At 37.9% G+C, this 26,486-nt stretch overlaps 1 protein-coding gene across 1 annotated transcript in view; it reads right to left on the bottom strand.

The window, feature by feature from the left end:
* Window positions 1-26,486, bottom strand: part of dlgap1a (discs, large (Drosophila) homolog-associated protein 1a) — a 68,569-nt gene that overhangs the window by 15,308 nt on the left and 26,775 nt on the right. Inside the window, exons 4-9 of the mRNA XM_053330164.1 lie at window positions 22,670-22,961; window positions 6,335-6,459; window positions 5,022-5,147; window positions 4,670-4,828; window positions 3,462-3,544; window positions 1,053-1,098 (exon numbers count right to left, since the gene is read on the bottom strand). Of these exons, the coding sequence (XP_053186139.1) occupies window positions 1,053-1,098; window positions 3,462-3,544; window positions 4,670-4,828; window positions 5,022-5,147; window positions 6,335-6,459; window positions 22,670-22,961 (831 nt within the window). The remainder of the gene's footprint in view (window positions 1-1,052; window positions 1,099-3,461; window positions 3,545-4,669; window positions 4,829-5,021; window positions 5,148-6,334; window positions 6,460-22,669; window positions 22,962-26,486) is intronic.

The raw sequence follows: 26,486 nt of genomic DNA, 5'->3' as shown, positions 1-26,486 counted from the left end.
ACTGAATGAATGGAGGGTTTTTGAGTGGTGATGATGAATTAAGATGATCTAGCCACTAATGGTCTTCACAGGTTCCTTTCCAAATTAAGTGTAATTGGATCAAGGAAGGTTAGATTGTATTGTCTTGGTTCTCTGGTCCATGTAACAATGGAATGAAAACCCAGGTAAACCCAGGACTCTGATCAACTGTTTCCTTAGTGTGACAAAATATATTCTGGCCAAGAAGGGATTCATTTCCACTGTTGCACTGATGATACTCAGTATGCTGTATGTTTTCTGACTGCTGTGGAAAATCAGATGTCACTTAACTTCCTGCTTCTAAGTACTGAAAAGACGCAGATGCTGGTAATTGGCCTGGCAACATGCATATCTATTCTATCAAGTAACAATCACTCCCAGTGACTGCATGTCTTTTCAATGTTTAAAAGCCAATAATCTTGGTGCTAGCTTTGGCACATTATAGAAATCATCAATAAAGTTTTTTCCCGAATTTACTTTCCTTTTGAATCAAGTCTTCTTTTTCTGTATTTATGTATATCAGGTTTGGGCAGGTTTATTACCGGTCCATTTTGAATCAATATAGTAAACTTTGGACCTCTACTGACCGGAACCCCCCCCCCAAAAAAAATAGAACACATTTAGTTGGGATTAGAGAATAGGAAGGCCCACTTTTTCATGGATCATTTTTATTTTATTATAATAATACTTGTTATTGTTTATTTTTCAACCTGGTAATTATTTTTGAAGTTTATTCTATTTGAATGTATGTGTACTCATATATATCTGTATAAATGTGTGTATACAAGTGTAGGTATGGGTGTACATATGTGTATTTATTGTATTTATATTAGTACTTATATATGTTATTATATGGTTAATTGGGAGTATTTTGGGAATACTTATTTCTAAATTATGTGGATACACTCAACTCAACAACAACAAAACAATTGCTTATCTGTTATGGAGGGATGTTATATGTTGTGTTTGTTTTCAATTTAAAAAATCAATAAACAAAACATTGAAAAAGAAAAAGAGCAGTAGTGAAAGCTTACCTGTACAGCTGCTGTCACACTGTTGGAGCGCTGGAAGCGGCGATACCTGACCACCAGAGGGAAACAAACCATAAATATGACTCTATCTCTGCTCCCAAGCAACACTCCTCATCAGTGCTTCTGGTGATAACAACTGATTATCACAACACTCATATTATCATTTGCACAAGATTGTTTCATATCATTTCCACTGTGAAAAAATTATACTTATACCACTGGGTGAAAAAAAAACAGTTTCCAGGACAACTGAGCAAACTCTGTTGAAGATAATGAAAATGTGATTGAAATTGCTGCGAAAAAGCTAGTAGGTGGACCAAGGTGGATTTTAGATTATTTTGTCAATTTACTGTAAGATGCATTTTATATAATCAAGCCGTAGAATCAACTTTAACACCTTAGGACTCTTCATACAGGAACAAATACTGTATCTGTGTGGCTTATGTGTGTGTGTGTGTGTGTGTGTGTGTGTGTGTGTGTGTGTGTGTGTGTATTCACCAGCAGCTCACACATCTCTTCTCCCTGCTCTGCTACCTTTATGGGTTTATTTCTTTTTACCAGAGCAGCATCTCTGAACCATTAAAATTCACTTGTGAAAGCATATAAATGATTGTATTTAAAGACATGACAATGATTTTAATAATACATTTCATTTGTTTCCTTCTGACCCGACACATTGCAAAGATAAAGAGAAAGAATAGCCTGTTAAACTCAACCTCAATCTCCTCCTACACTCTGTTTTAATGAAGCCAAATTCACTGTTTTTCTGATTAACATTTTTCATTTGTCACAAAATTAAATGTGAATGAAAATTTGACATGACCAATAAATACTATGTAACAATATAAACATGATATACTTGCATATTATATATAAAATCATAACTTATATATACAGAATACAGTCTAATAAGAGCTGGCAATTTGACTTATTTGAATGAAAATGTAGTTATGTAAGCTGAATGACTTATGATGATTCATATTATTTTTGTCATTTGTCAATAAATATAGGCATGTATATACATATATATATATATATATATATGTATATACATGTATATATATAAATATATACATTCACAAATTAATTTTACATGTCACAGATCTGAGCTACTTTGGCAAAAATAGACTGGGAGTGTAAAAACAGCAGAGCAGAGTAAAGAACCATGCATCACACTTGACTGAGAGGCTCCACTCCAGCCCATCCTCACAAGGAGAACACCAGCAAAACAAACCATAGTTACGTTTACACCATCTAGCAGCTGTAATTATGACTCAGGGAAGTGACGCAGGTCAGATGACGTCAGGATAGGTAACTTGATGGGATGATTTTGCCTAATAAGGAGGAGGTGGGCCGTGGGTTGGGTGGATTGCTAATTGGATGGAAAGAGTGGACTATGCTGCAGGAGACTATTGTTTGCCTCAACCTTCCAATTGTGAGTGTCATGTTATTTTGCAGGATGAATTTTAGACCTTTACTGTTGTTTAATTGGGAGGATATACTGTCCACTCAGAAGTCAAAAAGATACTGGTTGCCACAACAGAGATGAAATATGATGTAGATAAAAAAATCTGGAAAGAGCAGAACAGCTGCTTCTTCTTACTGAAAGAAGAAGATGTCTCCTGGACCTGGGCATGAACACATAGATAAGAGAGATAGACTGCTTGCAGGTTCTCAACACACATGTGTGAAATGACAGATCACCTGATAACAACTCCATATTGTCCAGGAGGAGCTGGAAGATGTGGTGGAATGATATCTGGCTTAACTTTTACCTGACACTATGACCAAGACCCACAAAGGTGGCAGAAAATGGATGGAAGAACATTCATCTACAGAATCATGGTTACAGAAATGTTGGCAGAGTTTTAGGTAAATATTACTATATGTGATTGTACTTTTTATAATAATCTGATTTCATTCCATTTCTAAAATGATTTATAGAGAATCTTGAAGTGAGAGGGATCTGAAGGCAAAATTGCAATGAGACTATAGACGTCAGTGAAACTGGTTCTCAGCCACAGTTATTAGACTTTCTAGCAGAGGATAACCTTGACAGATGAGTGTGTGGGTGTTTGTTTGTGACCAGAGAAAGAAATAATTACACGACAGCAGGAAGTGACTCAGCTAGACTCTAGCTCTGCTTAAATCAAAGTCTGAAGGAGAACACCGCCTGTAAAATGACTTCACTGATAACTGACTAATAAGTTACAATTACAAAACAAATGCTAAAAAAGCTTAGAAATGTGCTATGCAATTGGGAACAGAACAGAATATGTTTATAAATGTAACTGTTAAATTTAACTTCCCTTGATTCTTCTTCATATGTGCACCTGGATACCAGATATACATTTATATACTGATTGAGTAGTGAAAAAACTCAAATAAAGAATAGATCATGTGATGTCTTACCCTCTGTCATCCTCCACTTGCACCCCTACAGAAGTGAACTTAGATGGGTCTTCTGGATCCGGACCCTCTTCTGGCCCATCCACCTACAGGATAACCCCAAATGCAACACACAGGGGTTATCATGACAAGTCAAACTGATCAAAACATAACATTTGAGATTATTTAAGATTACTATTTTGTAAAGCCAGTATTATAAATGTCAAGAATAAACCTTCAAGTGCCAATCTTTCATCATTCAAACATTGCAGGTACATATGGTAAGAACTATACCACTTATTATGCAAACATCGAGTCTTTTCATTAAATTCTGCAGAGAGAGAATAGAAATACTTGTCATGCCCTGCATGAAAATTGTCTTTGGTCTCACTGGTAAGAATAATATACAAGGTTTGTGTCTTTCAAATGCGTAAGATAATACACACTGTATCTTTAGTACATTTGCTATAATGAATATGTAATATGAGGCGTTTTACACAGTGTGTAAAATACAAAGAGGAGAAAATGCAATTATTGTTATTCATCACACGCATTGTGATTGACCAAACCTGAAGGTAATATTATTGACAGTAACTGTGTCTATATATAAAACCTTTGAAGGACAGGTATGAACCAGCTGTGTGCTGAGCACAGATGACTTCTGTTACTGTGGTAAAGAGGAAACGGAGGCACAATGACACAATACACACAGGACGGGTGTTAATATTTTTGGAGTGGAATATTTTTGGTTTTACTAACAGCATTGACTTCGTCACAAATATTCTCCCATATGGTGGGTTTTCTGGTAATATTAGTTATTGCTATATCTCAATATATTAGTTAACCTCTTCCACTAGAACCTGATCACGTTTCATTTTGCTCTAGCAGCTTTCTGCTCATCCAAACTCTCCATTAAGACACAAAACCCTCATTTAAATACTGCTGTTAATGCTTTTCATTTACACAGTTATTCTTAGTAGATCACCTACAAAACACACGCTAACTAAACATGCAATCTGTTGCACTGCGCACACAATTTAGTACCCTTTATTTGGGATCTTAGTAAATCAGGCCCATAGAGTACATAAAATAAACACATTCATTCCATTACACATAGACATATGTCCGCAGGGTGCTGATCAAAGTGATTCTTGACTTTAGAGTGTAATAGCAATCTGGAAATAAAAATGATACACATATACAGCATCTACCTAGTCTAGCCTGATAAATACCTGGATGCCTATGGAGAGACATTTGCCCTTCCTGAGTGCTTCTTTCCTGTATTCTTCCCTGTGGTCATCAACAACCAGACCCCTGCTCAGGATTGCGGGGGTGGGGACACTGACTGTCATGGTGCTGTTACTGACATGCTGACTGGCTGGTCCATGGACCTGCAGAGAAAATAGTGCAGCAGACAGATAATGCATAGTGTGTAGTGGAATGTGTGTATGTATTAGTGAACACAGTAGTTGGCAAACTTTGCATAATGATTGATAAATTACATATAAAACTTTGTCATTTTTAGATGGAATCACAAACTTACAAAACACTGTATGTTTACTGCACAAATTCAAATGGACTAACCTGTGCATTGGCAGCTTCTATGGCTGCTGTCAACGCCTTCATGCTGTCTATGCTTTCTGTTGAGTTACTGAGCCCTGATTGGATGGTCATGTCACCTCTGGGTCCCTCCTCTTCCATGTATGCATCCTGATTGGTTTCAGGGGAAAAAAATGCTGTAAGACCTGGTGTTAATATGAGCATTAATATCTCAAAGTGTTATTGATAAGTAATCAAATTATGTAAAGACAATTGATCACTTTTATCAGTAGCTGATATGATCATGTTGCTGTGTTGAGATGCGTCATAGCTGGGATTAAAAAACACAGTTGAGATGATGAAATTGTATTTATTCAGTCATTCATTCATCCATGTTTTCACTTGTTTTGTCTGTTAGTATCTGCTTCGTTATCATCTTTTAGCATTTGCCTCCCCACCTATCACAACATGATCACAGTGTAAATAAAGTAAATAAAACAGTTGGGATGTGAAAGTTCAATACCAGTGGAAAACTCATGTGATATATTAAAAGACTGTGTTAAGTGAATTCAGACATTTTCTTCTAAACACATTAAATAGGTCATAAATGTATTTCTAAAAAAGGTGTAAAAAGCATTTCAACCATTTAGATTTGAATTGTGGAGCTAGGCTTCACAAACTGTGTTTCAACATTTCTGTGTTCAGGATTTAGTGGGCAGGTCTGATTAGCATAAACCCGCCCCTGCTGCTGTAGAGGTAGAAATACATTCAGCACACACTACTACTACTACAGTCTACAGTTAGCCAGTTAGCTGAGTTAGCCGCCAAGCTAGCAGCTGAGTTAGCAGCAGAAAGCTCTCATAGTGTCCATGTTTCTGGTAGAGGTGGTGACTTTGATTGACAGGTGACACTTGGTAGGGGGCGGGGTTTCAGTGAACTCAGCGGGCACTCCCACAGCGTTTAGTAGCAGAGAAAGAGTCTGATTTTTACACAACTTTGAAACTTAATTTCATATATTTGGTGATTTTTTAATCATTCAAATTTGGCAGGGTGGTTAACAACACACTTTTCTGTGGTATGTCAAACTCAGAACACATATTTATTCTTACTTTACATGGACTTTAACTATGCTTCAGGTTGCAGTTACACATGTATAACATAAGAGCCTTTATAGACTGCTGTATTGATTAAGTGGTGTTATTCATACAACAATGTGGAATAAGAAGGGAAACTCCACAACCACTATACTGCATGTGCTGTGAGTGAACAAGCCATCAGTGTAGTTTAACCCTTAGCCATGACCTAAATGATTCTCCACATTGATCTTATGTTGTGTCAGTGCATGAGGAGCATCTTACCTGTGCAGACTCTGTACTGCTCTGTGCTGTGATGGAGATGTAGGGCTTTGAGGCTGTTGAGCAGGTGGAGGTTCTGGGCGGCACTGGTGGTGGAGTTTTCTTATATGTGGTGATACAAGATGAAACTATAAAAAGGACAAAGAGGTAGGGACAATAAGAAGGACAGAACATGATTTATTGTAGACAGTCAAAGTGGAGACACAGCTGCTCCAGACATAGCCCCAATGTTAACTGCTGCTATGACCACAAGATTAGTAGATAGTACCTGTGTTGATACATAAAATCAACATTTTTAAAGAGTTTAATTTTACAAGATATATGTATGATGAACATTTGGATCTGACTCCAGCCACAGTGGAGTCTTTATTTCTTGGTTTATTCTCAAAGTTTCCAGGTTTCAGTCAGACATTGTTTGAATTAGAAAGAGAAATGTCCTCTGATCTGTATTTGTTTTCCACCAGTGTCCTTCACAGGCGCACGGGTGGAGCTACTGCTGCCACTACACTAAGCATGTGCATCACATACAGTACAACACATCCACTTTCACATTCAGTCCATGTTGGCCTGGAAAAGAGCAATTTATTCTTATCCATATTATTGTTTAACAATGTGTAACCATACTTCTTATTTAGCCAGTGGCTCCAGAAAATCCAAATATAGACGTGAAATGACATTTATTTATGCTTGTGTGTTTATAAATAAAATGCAGCCTGAGGGGGGAATAAACCAGCCTGTTCGTTATGCAGCTAGCTGCTGATATATCTAAATATCAATGCTCTGCTGGGAGGAAAACAGCTAGCAAAACAATACATGACCACATATAGCAACACAACACTGTCTCTATCTTTATTTCTCATGCACACACACACACACACACACACACACAGCCAGTATCCCAAACACACTACTGACAAGAACCAAGACATGTCATCACTCCAGCTAATTCACTAAATTCACTATACTGTACATAATAAACACCAATGCCTGTTCAATATTCTAAATACTGTTGCTCAAATACTTTGTTGAGTTTTCCCCCATGAGTTAATAGAGCTGATGATTTATTAGACATATGTACTGGGACTATTCTTTCTTTTATTAAAATCTTTATTTAAGCAGAGTAACCCATTGAGGTTGGCGTGACACATAGAGTGACTGTGCAAAGCTTCTTGGAGATTACACAATGTGCTCTAACTGCCTCTCTGATGCTTATTCTTAATTAATTAGTCAACATGAACCTTTTGCAATTTGCAGTTTAAAAGCATGTTTAAATGTGCAATTGTTGATATATTTGTGCCTTTAATGACGATGTCAGCAGATAGGGGTTTGTAGTAACATGAGAAAATAAGGAGGAGAGGAATAAATATAAAGTCCATTGTAACTCTCTCTGTGTGTGTGTGTGTGTGTGTGTGTGTGTGTGTGTGTGTGTGTGTGTGTGTGTGCGTGTGTGTGCGTGTGTGTGTGGTGAAATCCTCTACTGTTACCGATAAATTAAAGGAATCATTGCCTACATCAGTCTTCAGCCTCCCCCAGATCCTCAGAGTAAGAAGCAAACTGTGTTGGCTGTGAATGTGCCTCAGGGCTAAACATGGAATATGAGGATGATCCTCATAGAAGGAGGGTTTTTTTTACACCCCCCCCCCCCCATCAACCACTCCCTTGTCTCTGTTGAACCTGAACCAGTCACCCCTCCTTGTGGTCCTCTCCAGACAGAGCTGGCTTGTCACAATTGGAGTGTCAGCAGAATATTTCGGTTGCTTTTAGACAGGGTCAGGGTAGCTCATCATTCACTTTCTGATGTATCAGCAAAATGCCAATGGTTCACTGGAGCTTATTTTGAGAGATGGGTGTTTAGCCTCTTGGCTGTGGAAGTCAGTCTCTGACTTTTGATGTGCTGAGACGTTGTTGGCTGAGGCAATAACCAGGAATGTATGTTAACCTTTTTATGTCTAAGGAGGTTCCAGGATGTATAGCATGAACAAGATAATGAGATAAGAAACAACTAAAAACAACAGAAGAGATCCATGTTAAAGAATATGTTTCAGCTTACTACAACTCTGATCTATTTTTCATATCATCATTATTTTAACATTTATTCACCAAAGTAACATCTGGGATCTGGTAATTAGATGTGTGAACACAACTACAATGTGAAGCAGGAAGTGGGTCTATAAACTATAATGTAATTGCTCCATAACTGTTGTAAACATACCTGTTTATAGTTTAATCTTCTCAGTTAACACTTTAACATCATGAACACATGCTAAGCTATTTACAGCCTCACATGTTACCAGACCAACATACAAAGTGATACACAGGAGATCAGCTTGTCCAAATGTATGCTGTTTTGTGTGAGTCTCTGTTTCCCTGAACCTCTATGACAGAGCTGCTAAATGCTACCTTAGTCTTAGAACTACTGTGGAAATACATCAGTTTAAAATAAAACAGAATTTCCTTTTAAGCTTGAATACTTCAAATTCACTTCTTGTGTTTAGCCTTTAGCAGTCTGTGAGAAAACATTTGCCTGAAGTCACCAAGTTTATCCTCTATGTCAAGCTCAGTATTAAACTAGACAAAAACATTTATGAGTGTGGCATTCAGGAGCATGACCTGTAACAGCTATACTTCCTGCCCTTCACCTGCTCACATAGGCTGTGTCTCAATTCCGACCCAACTGCGAGGCTGCATCCTCGAAGTACGCGGCCTTTGCGGCCTTCGAAGGATGCAGCCTTCTGAGGAACCTCCGAAGGACGCATCAACCGTTGTGAAATGAGACGGTCTAGCCTTCGAGGCATTTCCTGGTTGCGTCACCAGCTGTTCCCGCCCATAAGACGAGAAAGACGTCTCGACCAAAAAGACGGTGAAAAAGCTGACAAAATTATAAGAGAGAAGAAAGGAGAAGAATAAAGGAAAGGAGAAGAAAGAAGGAAAACACACAAGAAAGAAAGAAAGAAGGAAAACACACAAGAGAAAGAATAATAAAATAATAATAATCTGTAAATAGTTATTTCTGATGTAATTTTTGTAAATAGTTAAATGTTTCATCACTTGATAATAAAAGAAAATATTTAATCCCTTGTTCTTCCTGAACAGTAGCACTTTATGCAACCCTGTTATAAATTGTACTGAAGTTGTAAATACTAAATGGAATAGACGTGTAACAATGAACAATATTCTTTATTTAATAACAACATAAAACATCAAAATCTTCACAATCAAATAAAAAATAAAGAAAAATCATAAATAAACACAGTTCATAAATAAAATCAAATTAAACACATCTATATAGATGTATATTTATTTTTCTATTACTTTTTCCAGGAGAGAGAAGAGCCTCTCCATCCTGTCTTTCCCCTCCTGCTCCCTCCTCTCCTCTGCCTCATTTTGCCTTCTCATGTCCTCCTTTATGAGGTCAAGGAGGTCATCCTCCCTCCTCCTCTTCCTCCTGGGCCCTGGCTGGTCCTCCTCCTCCTCTTCACTCTCCTGCTCACCCACTGCGGCACTTGGCCCTGGTGTGTCCTCACGGATGGAGGCAATGAGGACAGGGGGGGCAATAGATGGCCTCTGCCCCAGTACCTCATCCATGAGGACAAACCACGGCCAAGTGCCAGCAGTGGGCTTGCCGCTGGCCCCCTCCCCTGTCCCTGGATATTTGCAATCCTAAGGCAGTGGAAATCAATCATGTCAGCAATTTTCAGCAAAAGTATTTAGTAACAGTAAAACTAATCCAAACCTGTAGGCTACCTACTTTATTTTATTTTTTAAATTGTCCCATTTTTTTTTGGCCTGGTAGGGCTGGACCTTCCCCTCCAGCCCAATCTTTTCCAGTATTGCTCTAAACACAGAGGGAAGCAAGAGAAAAGGTAAACACAAGATCACATCAACACAGGGATGCAAAGATGTACAAAAATGGACATCAGCCTTACCTCCATCCCGCCGTGGCGGAGTTTTTGGCCCCCGTGAATAGATGGTCATTTTCCCCTCTTTGTTTAATCAGGAGCTCGTTTGCTCCTTGCTCCCTAAAACAAAAATAAAACAAAATGTAATGTAAAACATGTTTTTTTTACTATGTCAACAGACAAAAGGGTTCCAATATAGCAAAAAATTATCATAATAATGATAATAATGAAGTATAACATATAATAGTGATAATCCCAAACGTAGCTCTTTATTAAAATCTAAATTTGTTCATCTTAGTCCATTTATATATATATATATATAAGATATAAGTCAAGTAATAAAATATAAGTAATTAGTAAAAGTATAAAAGTATAAGTAGTAATAAGTAAAAATAATTAAATAAAACAAACCAATACTTACACTTGAATGAAAAGTCTTCACCTGTTGGTGTCGCCATTGTTGTGTTTTCGCGGCACTGAACAGCGCCGCGCAAAGGATCTTGGGATTTGGGAGGCCGCGAAGGATAGTAGCGGTGCATCCTCAAAAAAGAGGGAAAAGAAGGCCGCATTTCAAGACTGCATTTGAAGGAGTCTTCGAATTGGGACAGCCTTCGCGCGGCGTTGTGACGTAATCGGCCTCTAAATGCGTACTTCGAGGATGCAGCCTCGCAATTAGGACCAGATTGGGACACAGCCATACATTTATCTCCGTCTTGGCCAAGTATCACCAGCTCTACAGGCCTGCATGCTCCAGAATCAATGTCAGGTCAATGTCAGCTCCTTTGCTTGGCTGCGTTTTATATAGAAACTTTCCAGTCTTCTGATGATGGTAGAGGCTGCCATGCTAAGTGCCAACCTGCTCATCAGGAGTTGCTCTTCACACACTCATATACCAATGTGTGTTTACAACTCACATGACTGAGTACTCTACTATGACTATGACTGAACAGATTGGTACCCTGTGTGGACCTGTATTACAGAGGAGAAGACAGTTATACAGCTGCTGTCAAATCCTCAGCAGCTGAATGAAAATCACAGAGATGGCTGGTGAGAAAGTTGGATCTGTGAGGAAGCACAATGAGAGGAGGTGATTAACTGGGCTTACACAACTCATCAGTCTGACCTCATTTGACTTACATTTTGCTGTCCCAACATCTGATTCTGCCTTTCTTACTCACTAAGTCATATTAGTCTTCTGTTTTGCTATCTTATTTCTCTGTAGTGAACTCGCCTTTGTTCTGTCCCTCTTATTAACCACAGGCCATTATGCTTCAGCTTTCACACTGCTTTGTTCCACCAAATGCATCATCTATAAACCACAGCAGGAAGCATGATGGGACAGGCTCTACTCATTCAGCTCTAATGGACTGCTTTGTGATCACCTGAGTCCAATCATTTAAAATGACAACAAAAATAAACTGTGTGGGATAATTAGTTTGTAGGATGTGTCCATACAAAAGAGACATGTACATACAGTGCAGACATGCTACCAGGAAGCCAAATATGGTAACTTCCTTAGAAAGTCCTACACTGAAAAAAATGATTCTGTGGTCATGTAGATTTGAATTAATGTATTAGGTCAAATATATTCAATATAAATTTCAAATAAAAATGTTTAGGAAAAAATCCACTCATTATAGTTAAATAAAACATAAGCATTCTGTTTATTTAATTCAAAAGAGGGAGAATATTGAGTTAATTCAAATTAATTTAATCAGGCAATTTTAAATTTCCTGTCAAAGTGTGCTTTGTTGAATGCAGCAGGCTATCATTCTAGCCACAAGACATTTGAAGAGAGTGCAGACAATGAATGAATCGTCTTCAACATCTTTTAGCTGCTTGACTAAGGTAAGAAAACTTGTTTTGTTTTTAATGGGCTAGTTGTTGCGCTATAATATGAACAGGGCATTATACATTTTGGAGGAATGCATGTGGATCAAAGCACAAACTTTTATTTTGAAGTGGGTTAGCGTTTCCGTTATCATGTTTCCTACAGTATGTCCCTTGCGTGTTGTTTATATCTCCTCACTCTATTCTTATGAAATTAAGTAAACAAGTACATTTGTTTTAATGTTAAGGTTAGACACCTTTCCAAAAGTGAAATATTGGGGGTTATTACATTACTGCACTTGCCTCACTTATGTTGCTTTTACTTCCTGTGTAGAGCTCGTCTTCCCGGGCAGGTAATGTAACCTTTCTGTAGTTTTGCTGTTTTGTTGCAACTTGCAAATGTGAAGGTTAGTTATCTAAAACGTACGTGAAGTCAGTGTATTAACAGTGTCTGAAAGAAATGCCTAAAACTAAACAATTGTTTAGTTTAATTGTTGGGAGTTTCGTGAGCCGGCCGCCAAACTCCATTGGAAAAAACGGCCATTTAACATCAAGATGACTGGTGATGGATGGCTTGTTAACAAGTCATTTAAGTTACATTTTTACTGAAATAAGTACAAATTGACCTACAAAATAGTTGCTGAATTAAACAGTGGCTCCTACCGTTACTTAAAAAATATATATCAGCATGTTGCTCGTCCTGAAGGGTTATTTTAAATGGTGTATTTTTGTTGGTAAGTTCTGCATGAATTTAGGCTTAGAGGGTGTAGCTGCATGCTTTCAGTGATCACACCTCCAGCGGCTCAGAGCAGAGAATACTGCTGATAACATAATTTCAATGTAGCCGACTTGAAGGTTGTAAATTGACTGGGTGGTTAATAACATATTTTTATGTGACCTGCAAAAAACTAAATATAATAAAATAGATTTAAAAGCTATGACAACTGCAATAAATGTATTGTCTAGTGATGCGATATGTTTGCAATATATTTTCTGACAGTTGTATACTAAGCCACATATAATTTCATGTTGCAGGACACTGAAAACTTGGAGGAACTTGAACAGCTCTTCCTGTGACCACAAAGCCTGGAGCTCCTACAAGCAACAGCCCAAAGAACATTGGAATTGTCATAGAGGGCGTGGAAGTCATCACAGGACTTGGAGATATTGCCAGGGCTTGCTCTATCCTCCTTGGATGGACTTATGTGCTAAATCTCGATTATCCCAGACAGCTGAAGTATACCTTTGAGGTATACCAAAAACTTTTCATGAAACTTGATGATTTAAAGCTGTCAAACAAAGTCCAGTCCCTCAAGAGCAAACTTCTGGCTTGAAAATGAGACTGGTTGCAGTGTACACAGTGCTACACAATGTGTATGTTAATGGTTAATAAAAGTCTTTAACATTCAATGTGACAGTATTTTGAGTTCTGTACTTTTTGGGTCATATACTAGTTATTCCTAAGAAAGAAATATATGTTTGTTTAGGTTTTAATTAATTCCTTGGTGTTTTCCTATTTGAATCTACTCATATTAAATGATTAACTATTAAGGGTCTCATTTAATACATTTTTATTTTATTTTAATTAATATTTACTCAATACTAAACATGGTGAAATGTAATTAATAATATTGCTTGTAATCTGTTGCTTCATTTTTATTGAGTAGATATGGTGTATCTTACAGTGTAGTAGCCTTAATGCAGAGGTACCTGTTGTGGACAACAGAAGCAAAGAACTAAGACAAAGAAGAAAAAAGATCCTGTTCATTTCCAGGAACAGAATTATTTCATGTGTTTTCCTACAGTGTTGTTGGTGTTACTTTATGTTATATTATGTTCTACATAGTTTCCACTGTTTACACAATTCATTTCTTGTCATAAAATAAAGGGTTAGGGTTAGGAGTGCATGCAGTTAGACAACTACTGATGTGTAACTATCTTCCCTCCAAACCTTTTTGGTCAGACGTGACAGGACAAAGCTCATGTGGTATTTGGCAACCATTGCATGAGGAGGAGTGTTGAAGGGTTGAAAATATGACAGCCAGGCAGGAGACTTGTTCTTTCACAGTCTGCTCATGAATGTTTCAATGCATCACTGATGAATTGAAAGTTTTTAGTCTTTAATGACCATCATGAGTGCTGGTGACGCTCGCCCCCACTTCTCTCTGTAAACCAACTGTCAATTTCATCTTCTAAAATGAGTAGAAAGTGGATTCTGCTGCATAAGTCTCATGTGCACAAACACTGAATGACAGGATGTTATGTTGCTATTCTCAAAGTTGCTATTCAACAGTTGGCACTCGTGAAAATCGAAAATGTAGAGAGGAAGTGGACTTTGTAAATGTATGGAGGCTACCTCAAAGGACAGTTATGAACACAATGGAACTCCCCAAACCCAATCTACTAGCCCAGCTCCTTCCTGTTATCTGCATTTCACATTGCAGTAGATGACCCTGTCTGTTTTTATACAATACATCACTATATTTTTTCACCTTCTCTGCTACAGGTTTACCACAAGGGGAAACTAGTTCATATAGACTGACCTGACATAAGAATTGATCTCCTCAGTCTCTTAAAATCTACTCTGTCCTAGTTTATTCAACTGTTTTAAAAGTTCAGACTTGTGCAATGTTGAAAGTCCTATAGGAGTGTTACTAATATTAAGTAAGCAGTCGTAACTTTTACGTGAAAGTAACCAATGTGATTCAGACATGAGACCAACATGTTACATTGCTATCAGATGAACATACAGAGGTTCATGGTTGTGTAGCAAGCTTAATGCAGCTTGATCAGTTTTCATTGGGTAACATCACTGACATGTTCAAACAACTACAAAAGTGTCACAGTAATAAAATATTATGTGCATCTATAAATATTCTGTACAAGGAGACGACATGTTTCCTCTTGTCTTTTCTGGCCTTTTGGGTCAGAACTCATGTTTGATCCATGCTGCAGATGAGTCAACAATTAAAAATGTCAAATGAAGCCTTTAAAGTCCTGTGGTGATAATTGAGTTGTACAATAGGCCTGAGTGAATAGTTCAGTTCAGTAGACATTGGAGCACCATTTATCAACACAATCTCCAGTCATCTGGAAACAGAGCTGAGCATCTACTGTACTGTATGACTGCAGAAGAATGTGCAAGTGTTCATGAGTGAATAATGCATACATATGTGTGTGTGTGTGTGTGTGTGTGTGTCTGTCCGTGTGTGTCCATGTTTGCTCTTGGTTAATATAAGAATCCCCAGAGGAGCAGCAAATGTAGGTCATCTCTAGTTGAGCACTTTGAAAATAAAAGACAATCCTAATACCAAACAGTCGACACTAAGTCCCTTGTGGCATCCACTCTGGCGTGTTCTCATCTGAATACAGCAGATGAAGACGGCCTTTCTTTTTTAGTTTTTATAAGATTATCTTTCTGGTTCATTGTTACAGTGCACAGCAGAGTGCAGATATGCTCTAAACTGCAACCCGGAGCATTTTCTAATGCTTTATGTGTGCAACTGCATGATGTTCTATTGGACTGCAAACTCTGTCAAACCATTCAGACACACTTTTAAATCAGCATGATGTTTACACTCTCATGTTATGGCATGACGCAATTCAGAGATTTAAAGAAGAAAGCAGAAAGCTGCGCCTTTTAAAATCCAAAACGATTTTCTGAAATATCTGCCTGACTCAGGCAAGCTAAAGAAGAACAGTCTGACTGGCTCACCACCCAAAGGAATCTCTCCAGTAAGCACAGTTATCTGCTTGTGTAATCTACAAAAACTGCAGTCCAGATTAAAATAAAGACAGAATAATGAGATTTGAACTGATCCCTGTTAAATCAATGGCCTACATAGTTTCAAGAGGAGTCCTGGTTGTCCATTTCAAGCTACATGGTACAGAAGTAGAAAGGTCTCATTTGAACGCACACACACACACACACACACACACACACACACACACACACACACACACACACACACACACACACACACACACAGCAAACATACAGACATTATATGTGAAATAATTGTTTGCTGTAAAAAGATGTATTTTATTTTTTTACTTTACCACTGATTGCAGGGTCACCTACAAAGAATCTCTTCCCAGTGTTCCCAGTGTTCCCAGTGCTCCCAGTGTTCCCAGTGCTCCCCTGTCCAATCTCTCTCTGGCCCAATCCCAAACCAGCCAGTACCACTTCACCATCAAGTGTTATTCCAAATTAAGTTAAACTCACTGCTGTGGAGGACACTTCTCATGACGGTGGAGGGTATAAATGGATAGCCAAATTATGGGATGCCCTTGCCACTCTACCAGAACAAGGAAGCAGTTGTCACCATAGAAACAGATTTCACAGGTTATGAGAGAAAAGGGTAGCTGCTTGCAGAAGACGAAAGCATCTACAAAGTGTGGCAGCATTTCTGTATCAGCAAGAGGAAACTACTGCTGTCTGTTTCATACAGGTATTCATAGCTTTGCAACATGTCAAGCGACCTTAAGGATAAAGTGAAATCATCCTCATTTTTCTTTTTGTTTTTCACACCACACATTCAGAGATTTAGTTTGAGACTGTCACATTAGCATCAGGAAAACAAAGGTGTGTGTTTGATGTAAAGTACTTGACAAGGTAGAAAGACAGAACTCTTACAATTGTATGTCGCATAAACATTTCATATTAGGGTTAGGTTTAGGGTTAGGTGCTCATCACCACTCTCAGTCGGCTTACCTGACTTTCACCAGCTCATCAACTTGCAGTATATCTTCTCCAGCTCTTCAACCAGACCTCAACAGATTGTGCTCTCAAACACAGTGGTAGTTACACTTCAAGCTCAACTAAACTTGTATTCTTAATGATCAACTTTCTTTATGTTTTGTGTACTAACCTGCCTGCTAATATCCCAGGATCATCATCCACCTGCCTGGATTCCTGCTTGTCTGCCTGCCAGCAACCTGCGAACCTCTAAGTTACACCTACATGCTACGCTGCCCCTCACTCTCTACTACTCAACACCATTCCCATCACTCACCCCTGCTGTCACCAGACCATTCCCTGCCATCAGTCCTTCATCCAGATACCACACCAACCTGTCCCTGTCCTGTGTTTGTGACTCTACTGTGTGTAACAACAGTACAGGATACCAGCATTTTCCTGTAAGAGGCAAACAAAGAGTGATTTTCCACCAGCTGATGGTTTTACCTGTTTGTACTATTTACACAAGAAATAGTGATGAAGTAATGAAAATCCATTAGAAGTACTGTATCTCATGAGAATCCACACAGGGAAGTCCTGAAATGGAAACTGGTGGCAAGTTAATTGTCAGCGTTCCTGAGAGAACTGGGGAGCTTATATTTTTCATCCTCACAGATCTGAAGCCAATGGCAACAGCCCATCAATTATCATACAAGCAAAGGACCAGAGGAAAGTCTGAAAAACAATGATCAATGATTAAACATTACAATAGAGACAACAATTATGAACTGACATTGTCCCTGATGCAGAACTTCCAACACTACACATCACAGGTCTGTGACATTACTGGTATTTAATCGCCATTAAATTCCACATTGACTGAATCATCAAAGTATGAAAGCCTATCATGACTCATGGTTTGCTTCTGTTTTGTGTGTACTGAAGCCTGCCTAACAATTTTTTTGATCTCAGGATCAAAAGTTAAGTAATTTTTATCTCAAAAAAACAAGCTTTGTTATCTTGAGACAATACCAGTTAGAGTAGAATAGAGTAAATACTTTATTGCCATTGCACTGATAAAACAATATAATAACAAAACTTAGTATAGCAGCATCCTAATTGTCTTAAATTAATAAATAATGTCTAAAAAGCAATGTGTCATAATAAAAGAAATATGACATTTCATCACAAGAAAACACAAGTAATTTCTCCTTATTACTTATAATGATGATCAGAGATCAGAGGGTATTCCAACATGCTGGATAAAGGAAAAGCCTGGCTTATTTTGAAAGCCTTGCTGATTTCATGAATACACTGAAAAAAGTAACTTTTTGGTGCAGTAAACTCTATTAGAGTAACTGTCATAATTTCTACCTTGTATTTTTAAGATTCAGTAAGAACTAGAGTTTCTTAAGTAAAATTAAACTTTTTATTAATGTAATACATGAATTATGGGGGAAGAGTAAGTTTTACTTTGGTTTACTCATACTATTTAAATGTTTAATAGTTGTATGTACATAAACCTAGAAATACTACATCAACTTTATGTGCAGTGAGAGTTCAGGTGTAATGTTTCTTTAGAATGACGTCACTTCCTGTAGGGCCTGCTGGAATATAAACAAATGTCCGACTGAGCTGAAAGCGTCCGAGTGATTCTGAGACTGTCTATTAATGTGAAGTGACTGTGACATAACACTTTACTCTGAAAGTGTAGCGTTTTGAAACGCATGCACAACGCATGCGCACAGTACAACAGGACTGGCTCTGCTCCGGACGTTACAGGATCACAGAGCAAGGTGTAGCACGTACGACAGTCAAGTTATTACCGTTCTGTTTTAAATGTGTGATAATATATAAGTCTGCATGTAGTTTGACGCAAGATATGTCACTGTTCATAAGTTAATTTAACGTTAGCATAGCGCACGACGCTGAAGTTAGCTTCCGATTCGCCAGCCTCCGATTCTGCACTTAAGGTGAAAGTTAAGGTGGAATGAATTTAAAATGAATGAATGAATAAAAATAATGAATCATAAAAACACAGTCCCTGATTTGTGAAACCCTTAATCTATTTGTGAAAATGCTATAAAGGCACATTTCACTGTTTGTTCTTTTGTTTTTTTGGACTGTAGACCTCATTAGACCAGGTCCAGATTAAAAACCACTGACCCTAGACTTCTCAAATCTGGACTAGATTATCCTACAGACTCTGTTTTTATGAATATTCAGGGTCTGTAGGATAATCTAATCTAGATTGTGTTTGTTCATGATACAGTTTATTTCTTATGAAGTCTTATTAAAATATTTTTCTATCTATCAACAGGAAGCAAATCAGAACAGAACATTATTCTCATCATGCAGGCAAGTACAAAATAATGTATGCATGATATGATATTGTTTAGTTATTTTCCCTTATTCATCCATTATAACGTAATATTAAAATTGTGACTGAATATTTTAGACCATTGTTTTAATACCACAAATTGTGTCTCTTTATTTTCAGGGTGTCCTTTGGAGGAGCCAGTGGACTTTGTGGACAGTTGGAGTTGAGGTCTAGGGAGAGGAGGTCGAGGAGAAATTCATCAGGGAGAAAGAGTAGGCCTCTTGTGATATGAGATGGTTGTGCAAAAGATGCAATTTTAGGTCATCAAAACGTTTAGAGCTCATAAAACATTCTAGGTTGAAGCATCCACACACTGGTCAAGGCCGCTCACTACCCTACTTGTACTCAGATTGTACTTGTTTATTTAAAAGTTGGGGGGCACTTCATGCACATGTGTCTAGAAATCATACACAGACTCAACAGTCAGGGCAGATAGTTTCATTTTCGTGTCTTGTATGTAATTCATGTAGTTTTAACACAGAAGCAATATTTTGAACACCTCGGGACTCATCTGAAAAAGCACAAAACTGTTAATTGTGTTTTTAAAGATTGTGACTACAGTACGAATATATATTCAACTTTTGCTTCACATAAAAGTAGGAAGTACAATCCTCACTGCATTGAAGATTTTATAAATACTGTATTCCAGACACATTCAAGTCAGGCAATGAGGTAACAGAGGATAGTAGTTTGTAGATTTGGATAGTAGATTTAAAGTGAAGTTAAACATTAAATGTTCTTGAATATCTGAGTATTATATTTCTGTAATGAACGTTTTTCACTGCATATTTGAAAAGCACTATTCCAGATCTGTACTGCATGTACAGAAGTATTGGGACACCTGCACAATCTAATGCAATATTTGTTTCCAGTACAACAGCTCTGCCAGCTTCTACTTTTATTAAGCTTCTACACGCTCACTTTTTATTTACATTGTCAGTAAGGTGATCATTCGACTATTACTATTCGTTTATTACTCAAGTTGTGGTGGATGGTGCTGCTCTACCATTATAGTGCATTATATTGACAGTGTTCCTAATATTTTGCCCCAGTAGTGTATATTGGATATGTATACTGTGTAATACTGTCTGTTTGTTCTTTTTGGATTTACTTTGACTGTTCTTGTTTGTTAAACTGTTTAAAATGAAAAATAAACAGTTTAATTGCATTGTAATATAGTTGTGTGATATGTGATAAATATATATTAAATGCATTAGAGTATTGGTTACATTTATTTGGTAACATTTATCAAAAGAAAACTGGCAATGATTACCTCATTTTAGTGAGTAATGTAATGTAATGTAACCAAGTCAATTAAAATGTCAAGCACAAGAAAATCATTCAAATCTACTCAATGACTTCATAACAGTAAATACTACAGGTATATAACATGTACTTAAAATTTAGAGTAAAATGATGTTGAAAAACAAGTAGACTTTACTTCATTTGTTTAAATAAATATAACTTCAAACTTGGATGTAATTAAGTAAATGTTACTTAATATCTTCACAACTGTTATGTTTTATGGTAAGTAAAATGTACTTGATACTGACAAGTGAGTGTTACTTGATATTGCAGCATTACATTTTACTTAAATCATTTGCGTGCAAATACTTACAGTATATTTTTTAAGTAAATCTTATGAGTTGTTTTTTTCAGTGCACTATTACTTTCAACGTTCAACTGTGTAATATTCTTTTTTAACTTTAAAATCCATGCAATAACAATATCACATTTTTATTGACTATATTTTTTACTACTATAGTTTTTATTGCCTAAGTACTTACTTATTATTTAAGGTTCTTTATTCTTTTTATTGACGCTCTTTCTATTTTTGCTCTCCACTTGCTGCTGCAATACTGTACATTTCTTGCCTGGCTAACACCAGACTCCTGTCTCCTGTGAGATTGAGGTAGGGTCTGGCAAGGAGCCGTTCATTTCCTCGTATTTGAAGCGGGATCAATGAATGTCAATCAAATGCTTCTGTACGCTACTGGACAAACTTAAAGCCAATCATATCAACGATAGACGATGATGTTTTCAGAGCGGGGCTGGCTGGCATATAAGGCTTTTGCCAAGGCCTGTAGGGAGCAGTGTGAACACATCCTTTTTATGAAGGAAATCATGTGGCACAGCTTTTTGTTCTATTTCCAAAGTGAACTTGCCTTCCAGTTTATTTATCTCAGGCGAGGATTTTGTCTTGGTGGTCATGCTAACTTTCAGAGCGAAGTAGAATCTTGCTTGAATGAGAGCATAGGTAAACCCAGACTTCCTCACCGTGGGACTAATAGAGGCATATTTTATGTTATCTTAAAGTGAGAGTTACATTCCATTACTGTGGTTTATAAACCACTGAGAGGGGAGTTCAGTAACCAAAGCAACGTGTGCTGCAGCACTAGTCTGCTCTGTGGCAGGCTAACTGTCAAACTTCATTTGGCTGTGTTTCAAAGAATATCCAACAGATGGAAACAGACTCCAAAAAGACGGTTTTGTCTAGTGTCTTTTCACACTTGCAACATTCTTGTCATGTCCGTGTTCAGAAACATTAGACAGAAGAACTGTGAAGGACCTTTACAAAAAATACCTGTTTCAGTTCACCCCATTTTTTTTGTGGTCACTTTTGTTTTAGTGACCATTTTATGTAAAGTGTTTATTTAAAGTGTGTGAACATTCTTTTTTAGTTATTTATTTATTCACTCACTCACTCATTTTGTTCAAGGTGTGAAGACAAAAAGAATACTAAAGTCCAAACCTTGACCTTCTGTTGGGTTTGAATTTCTTCAGTGGAAACGTCTTATAGTGATCATGGTTATAGTGATCAACTGCTTATATGGATCAACAAGCTTTGGACAGAATCATTCCCATACAAAATGTATAATAATAATATAATCAATTAATCAAGTCCACTTTAAGTGTTCATTTTGGGGTTTTACAAATGGAAAGATAAATTAATAAAACTACAGAAATTATATTTTTTGTACTTTACACCCATGTTAGCAGCACCATTATAGCCTCACTCACAGTAACCCATCTGCTTTTGGCTGGTTACCTGAGGCTAGTGCTGCATGCACAATGAAATCATAATGGGAAGCAGAAAGTCATTTTCTCTGTTTTCACTTTCCCAGCCAGGTTTATTCCTTCAGTCCAGAGAACTGAACAACCAACAAAAAAGATACTTCCGATTCAAATACATTAGTTTGAAAGTTGTGCTAAAAGTCACAAAAAAAATAAAATTTGTGGCCATGTACACGAATCTATAGATTAAATCTCACAGCTATTTAACAAACTGCTAAAAACAAAAAACGTGTCTGGTACAGTCAGTTAGAAACAAGCTAGTTTATTTAGCAGCTGAGGAAACATACCATATGACTGAATTGAGGCTCCATATTATATCTACACATATTTATTCTTGTTATATCTTTGTCACTTGTATGTGCATTCTTAGTGGATGCATACTTTCAAAATTCTTCCCATACAGCATTGTAACATCTGGGTCTTCACCCAGACTACACACCCACAGTCCACATCTGTCCCTAAACCTTATGTCCTACCTGTGCTGCTCTGGATGGTCCTGACGGTGGTGGCAGATGTGCGTGGTGGGGAGGACGGTAGCAGGAGCAGCGGTCTCCCTCCTTCTCCTTCCTCCTCTCCCGCACAGCCCTGGTCAATGGCCCTCACATAGCTGTGACTCCTCATTCTGAAGCATCCTGGCATGGGCAGAGTGTCCATGGTGTCCATGGTATCCATGCTGTCCATGGCAGCCTCCATTGCCTGGGACTGCATCTCACTGTAGACCTGCTCACATACCTGCTCAATCTGTCCGTTCACCTCCACCTCACTCAGCTGGATGAGAGGATGGCAACACACCAGAGCAGGAGCAGAGGGAGAGGAGGGGAGGAACAGAGGGAATAATGAGGAGGGTGGACATTGGGGAAAACACAAATTATTTTACAGAACATCACACAGTTCTGCTGGAGGTACGTTCGGCATGAAGGTGAAATGAAAAAAACACTTATGAGGGTTTTTTTTTAATGACAACTGCTTGACTCCTTGGTGGGACATCTACTGGCAGTTATGCTGGCTCTTTTTGACCACAGGAACATTTTCTGTAACTAGGGTGTTATCCGCTGATATTTACTTAAAAATGTAATATCGGGAAGTATCGGTATCAGGTTTTTATAACCGATGTTTGTTCTGTAGGCTTCAGCATTTCCGAGCCTGCATGAACGCAGCATGGGACGTTTACTGGTGCGCGCTTGATGACAACAACAACAGGCTAACCGTGGCTAACTGTGGCTAACAAGTTCATAGCGTCCACCGCCATGTACACGAACACACAAACAGAAACGAGGTTTACCTCCTCGTTGTCATTTTCTCTGTGACGTCACCGTCAGAGTCCGGTGGGTCCTATCTGAGTCCTACTCTGCTGGAGACACAACAGCTGAGAGGAGCGAGTGAGAGGACTTCCTGTAAAGGTCCCGCTTTCAGAAACGGGGCTTATGTCTGTGCTTTGGAACTATTTCCAGGTGTGTCCTTCGGATAGTAAATTTGCAATTTGCAATGACTGCAGAGCAGCATAATTAATATGGCAGTGACATAATGGCACTTTTTTCCATAACTTTTTTCCATACCTTCATAGAGAGCAGGGTTTTTTGGGCTGAATCTAAATGTTTGGACTTCATGGCACTTGCAGACTTGACACTTGTCTTTTCCACTTTTATTGTATTAATGAATACAGTGAGGTCTAATGTACATAAAGAATAACAGGCTTGTTTAATTTGTTTATCTGCTAAACTAGATAGGGTAAGGTTGTTGTTTTTTCATTTACAGTGTGACTTAATGTGGATATAATATTAGCAGTGTTTAGGAGCTCAAGTAAAGGTCAAATCTCATTGTGTTTTCATCAGATTTGGTGGAAGCATTAGGAGATGTTAGGAGCCATTCGAAAAACACTTTGAAATGAGGTCAGGAATTTCAATTTATCTCCATGGGAACCCTGGAGGTCATTAGTCTGTCTCAGTGACCATTTCCCCTTGTGGCCCAGTGCTCTCACAGACTTGACATGATGATGGTGAACACATCACAGTATATACGACTGAAGTCTGCAAGTCTAGAGGGTGGACATTTTGATTTAGCTATACTGTCACAAGGGAAGGGGTTGGGACTTCCTACAGTGCGGACAAGGTTTGTTGATTTCACAGGGGCAGGGGTTGGGACTTGTTACCCAGGGGGCAGGGTTTGTTGATTTCACAGGGGCAGGGGTTGGGACTTGTTACCCAGGGGGCAGGGTTTGTTGATTTCACAGGGGCAGGGGTTGGGACTTGTTACCCAGGGGGCAGGGTTTGTTGATTTCACAGGGGCAGCTACTGTACCTCCACAGGTAGTAGGACCACGTTGCCACAGTGTGCCACATCAGGCCATGTAGGCATCTAAAACAATACCTGACCTTAAAGCAAAAGCTCACTTACTTACTTACTATCACTTCAACTTACAGAACCGTACAGTACCGTATTGTGGGATTAGAACCCTTGCCTCCCAGTCCCCAGAAAACAGTCTCTATTATAGAACTACTGCTTCAGTCACTGACAAACTGACCACTGGTATATATGTCTGTGGGAAGGATACAGCAAGTGTTGAGGGCTGTCTCTTTCCAGTTCTTCCTTTAAAACTTTTCTGCTTTCTTGTAACTTTATGGTCCTCTGGTGAATGGTATTTAACAAGCTTGTTGGTTCGTAACAATATTTGACTGCCTATTAACAATGCTTTTGGCCTTACATTTGTAGCTGACTGACTTGAGACTTGTGGCTCCAATGAGGCAATACGTTTCAGCTCATTAATTACAACATTAATTACCATCCACCAATGTTCTATTGTGTTTCTACTTCAGTGTTTTTGCTACTGTGTATGCCTGTCAATTCAGTTTTCTTTGAATTCTGTGTTAAATAAATACATTCTCATTAACACATACAAAAACACATACCATAGCAGGCCAACTGTAACATCCTATCTGCACCATACTTGTATCCTGTCTGTAGCCTTTTATCTTGCTATCCTTTTTTCCAAATCATTGGAATTAATTCTCACATTGACTTTAACCAAAACAAATTGTGATCTCAAACACAAGACAAAAGCATATTTGTAAAGCCAAGTTGTTAAATGGAGATTTTAGGGTGACATGGATGAAGAGGCATAGATGCAATCCAGTATGGTAGTTTGTCATTAGGGAAAGGTTTATGGTGAGTAATACCAGTGGAGGTTGAAGATAAAGTTAATGCTGTACAAATGAAGGTTGATGAAGTACAGCTTCATTTACACAGTAGCTTTGAATAGAATCTGAAAAAGCATGGTTGTTCAAGTGAAGAAGATTGAGTGTATAGTAAAAATGCATTATAGGGTGGAATATGCTGCAGTGGTGTTAAGTAACATTTATTTGAATAATGGTGCCAATACATAGTATGAGGCAAATCATCACAAATATCAACTAAATACTTTTATACAGCTTTTTATTTTATTTATTTTTATCATGGCCAGTTAAAAGTAAGTGTTGTGCTGTTTCTCCTACATACTGTAAGTGACATTACTTTAGTAGATAAATACTGTATGCTAAGAGGAATAAATGGTAACAGGAGTTTTTAATGATCTCCAAAATTCTTTATGTGTACAAAATGCAGCTGCTTGTCTTTTAACTGGTAAGAGAAGCTTCCTGCATTTCAGGATTGTTTTTAAGTGTATGGTAAATGGGCTGGCACCACCTTATCAAGCAGAACTCCTGCATATGCATACTCCAGTTAGAGCACTGAGGTTAACCAACCAGATGCATGTTCTAAGATCCAAGCACAAAAATGGACGGCAACCGAGCCTTTGCAATGGCTGCATCAAATCTCTTCTGCAATTCATCTATTGTTATTATGTTTACACTTTTATTTTATTTTTATTTGTCATTTATTTTTTATAGTCATTCATTCATTCATTTTGGTATTTTTAAGCCTTTTCAGCACTTTGATCAACTGTGGTTGTTTTAAATGTGCTATGCAAATAAAGTTTGACTTGACTCAACAAGGTACTGCAGTTTTATCATTTCTGTTAAATTAAGGGATAAAACTATCAACAGTTGTTTGTTTTTTCAAGAAATCCTATGAAAATACCCAAACCAACGCATTTCTTTCTCAATGGTTTGTGACTTCACTATCCTGTCTGTGGCATTCCCACTAAAGACTTTTATTAAACAGCTTACACATTTTTTTACACGGCTTAGTTATTTTCTACAAAAGCTGGTGAATGTTAAGTGAACAATGCCTAAGCAGGAGGAACTAGTGCATTTACTTCCAATAGGATGCATTGTTGGTTTTGGGATTTTGGGATTTAGAA

The sequence above is a fragment of the Scomber japonicus genome, chromosome 12, assembly GCF_027409825.1.
Source record: "Scomber japonicus isolate fScoJap1 chromosome 12, fScoJap1.pri, whole genome shotgun sequence".
Taxonomy (NCBI): domain Eukaryota; kingdom Metazoa; phylum Chordata; class Actinopteri; order Scombriformes; family Scombridae; genus Scomber; species Scomber japonicus.
The sequence above is the reverse complement of the archived record's forward strand: the minus strand, read 5'-3'. Positions and strand labels throughout refer to the sequence as shown.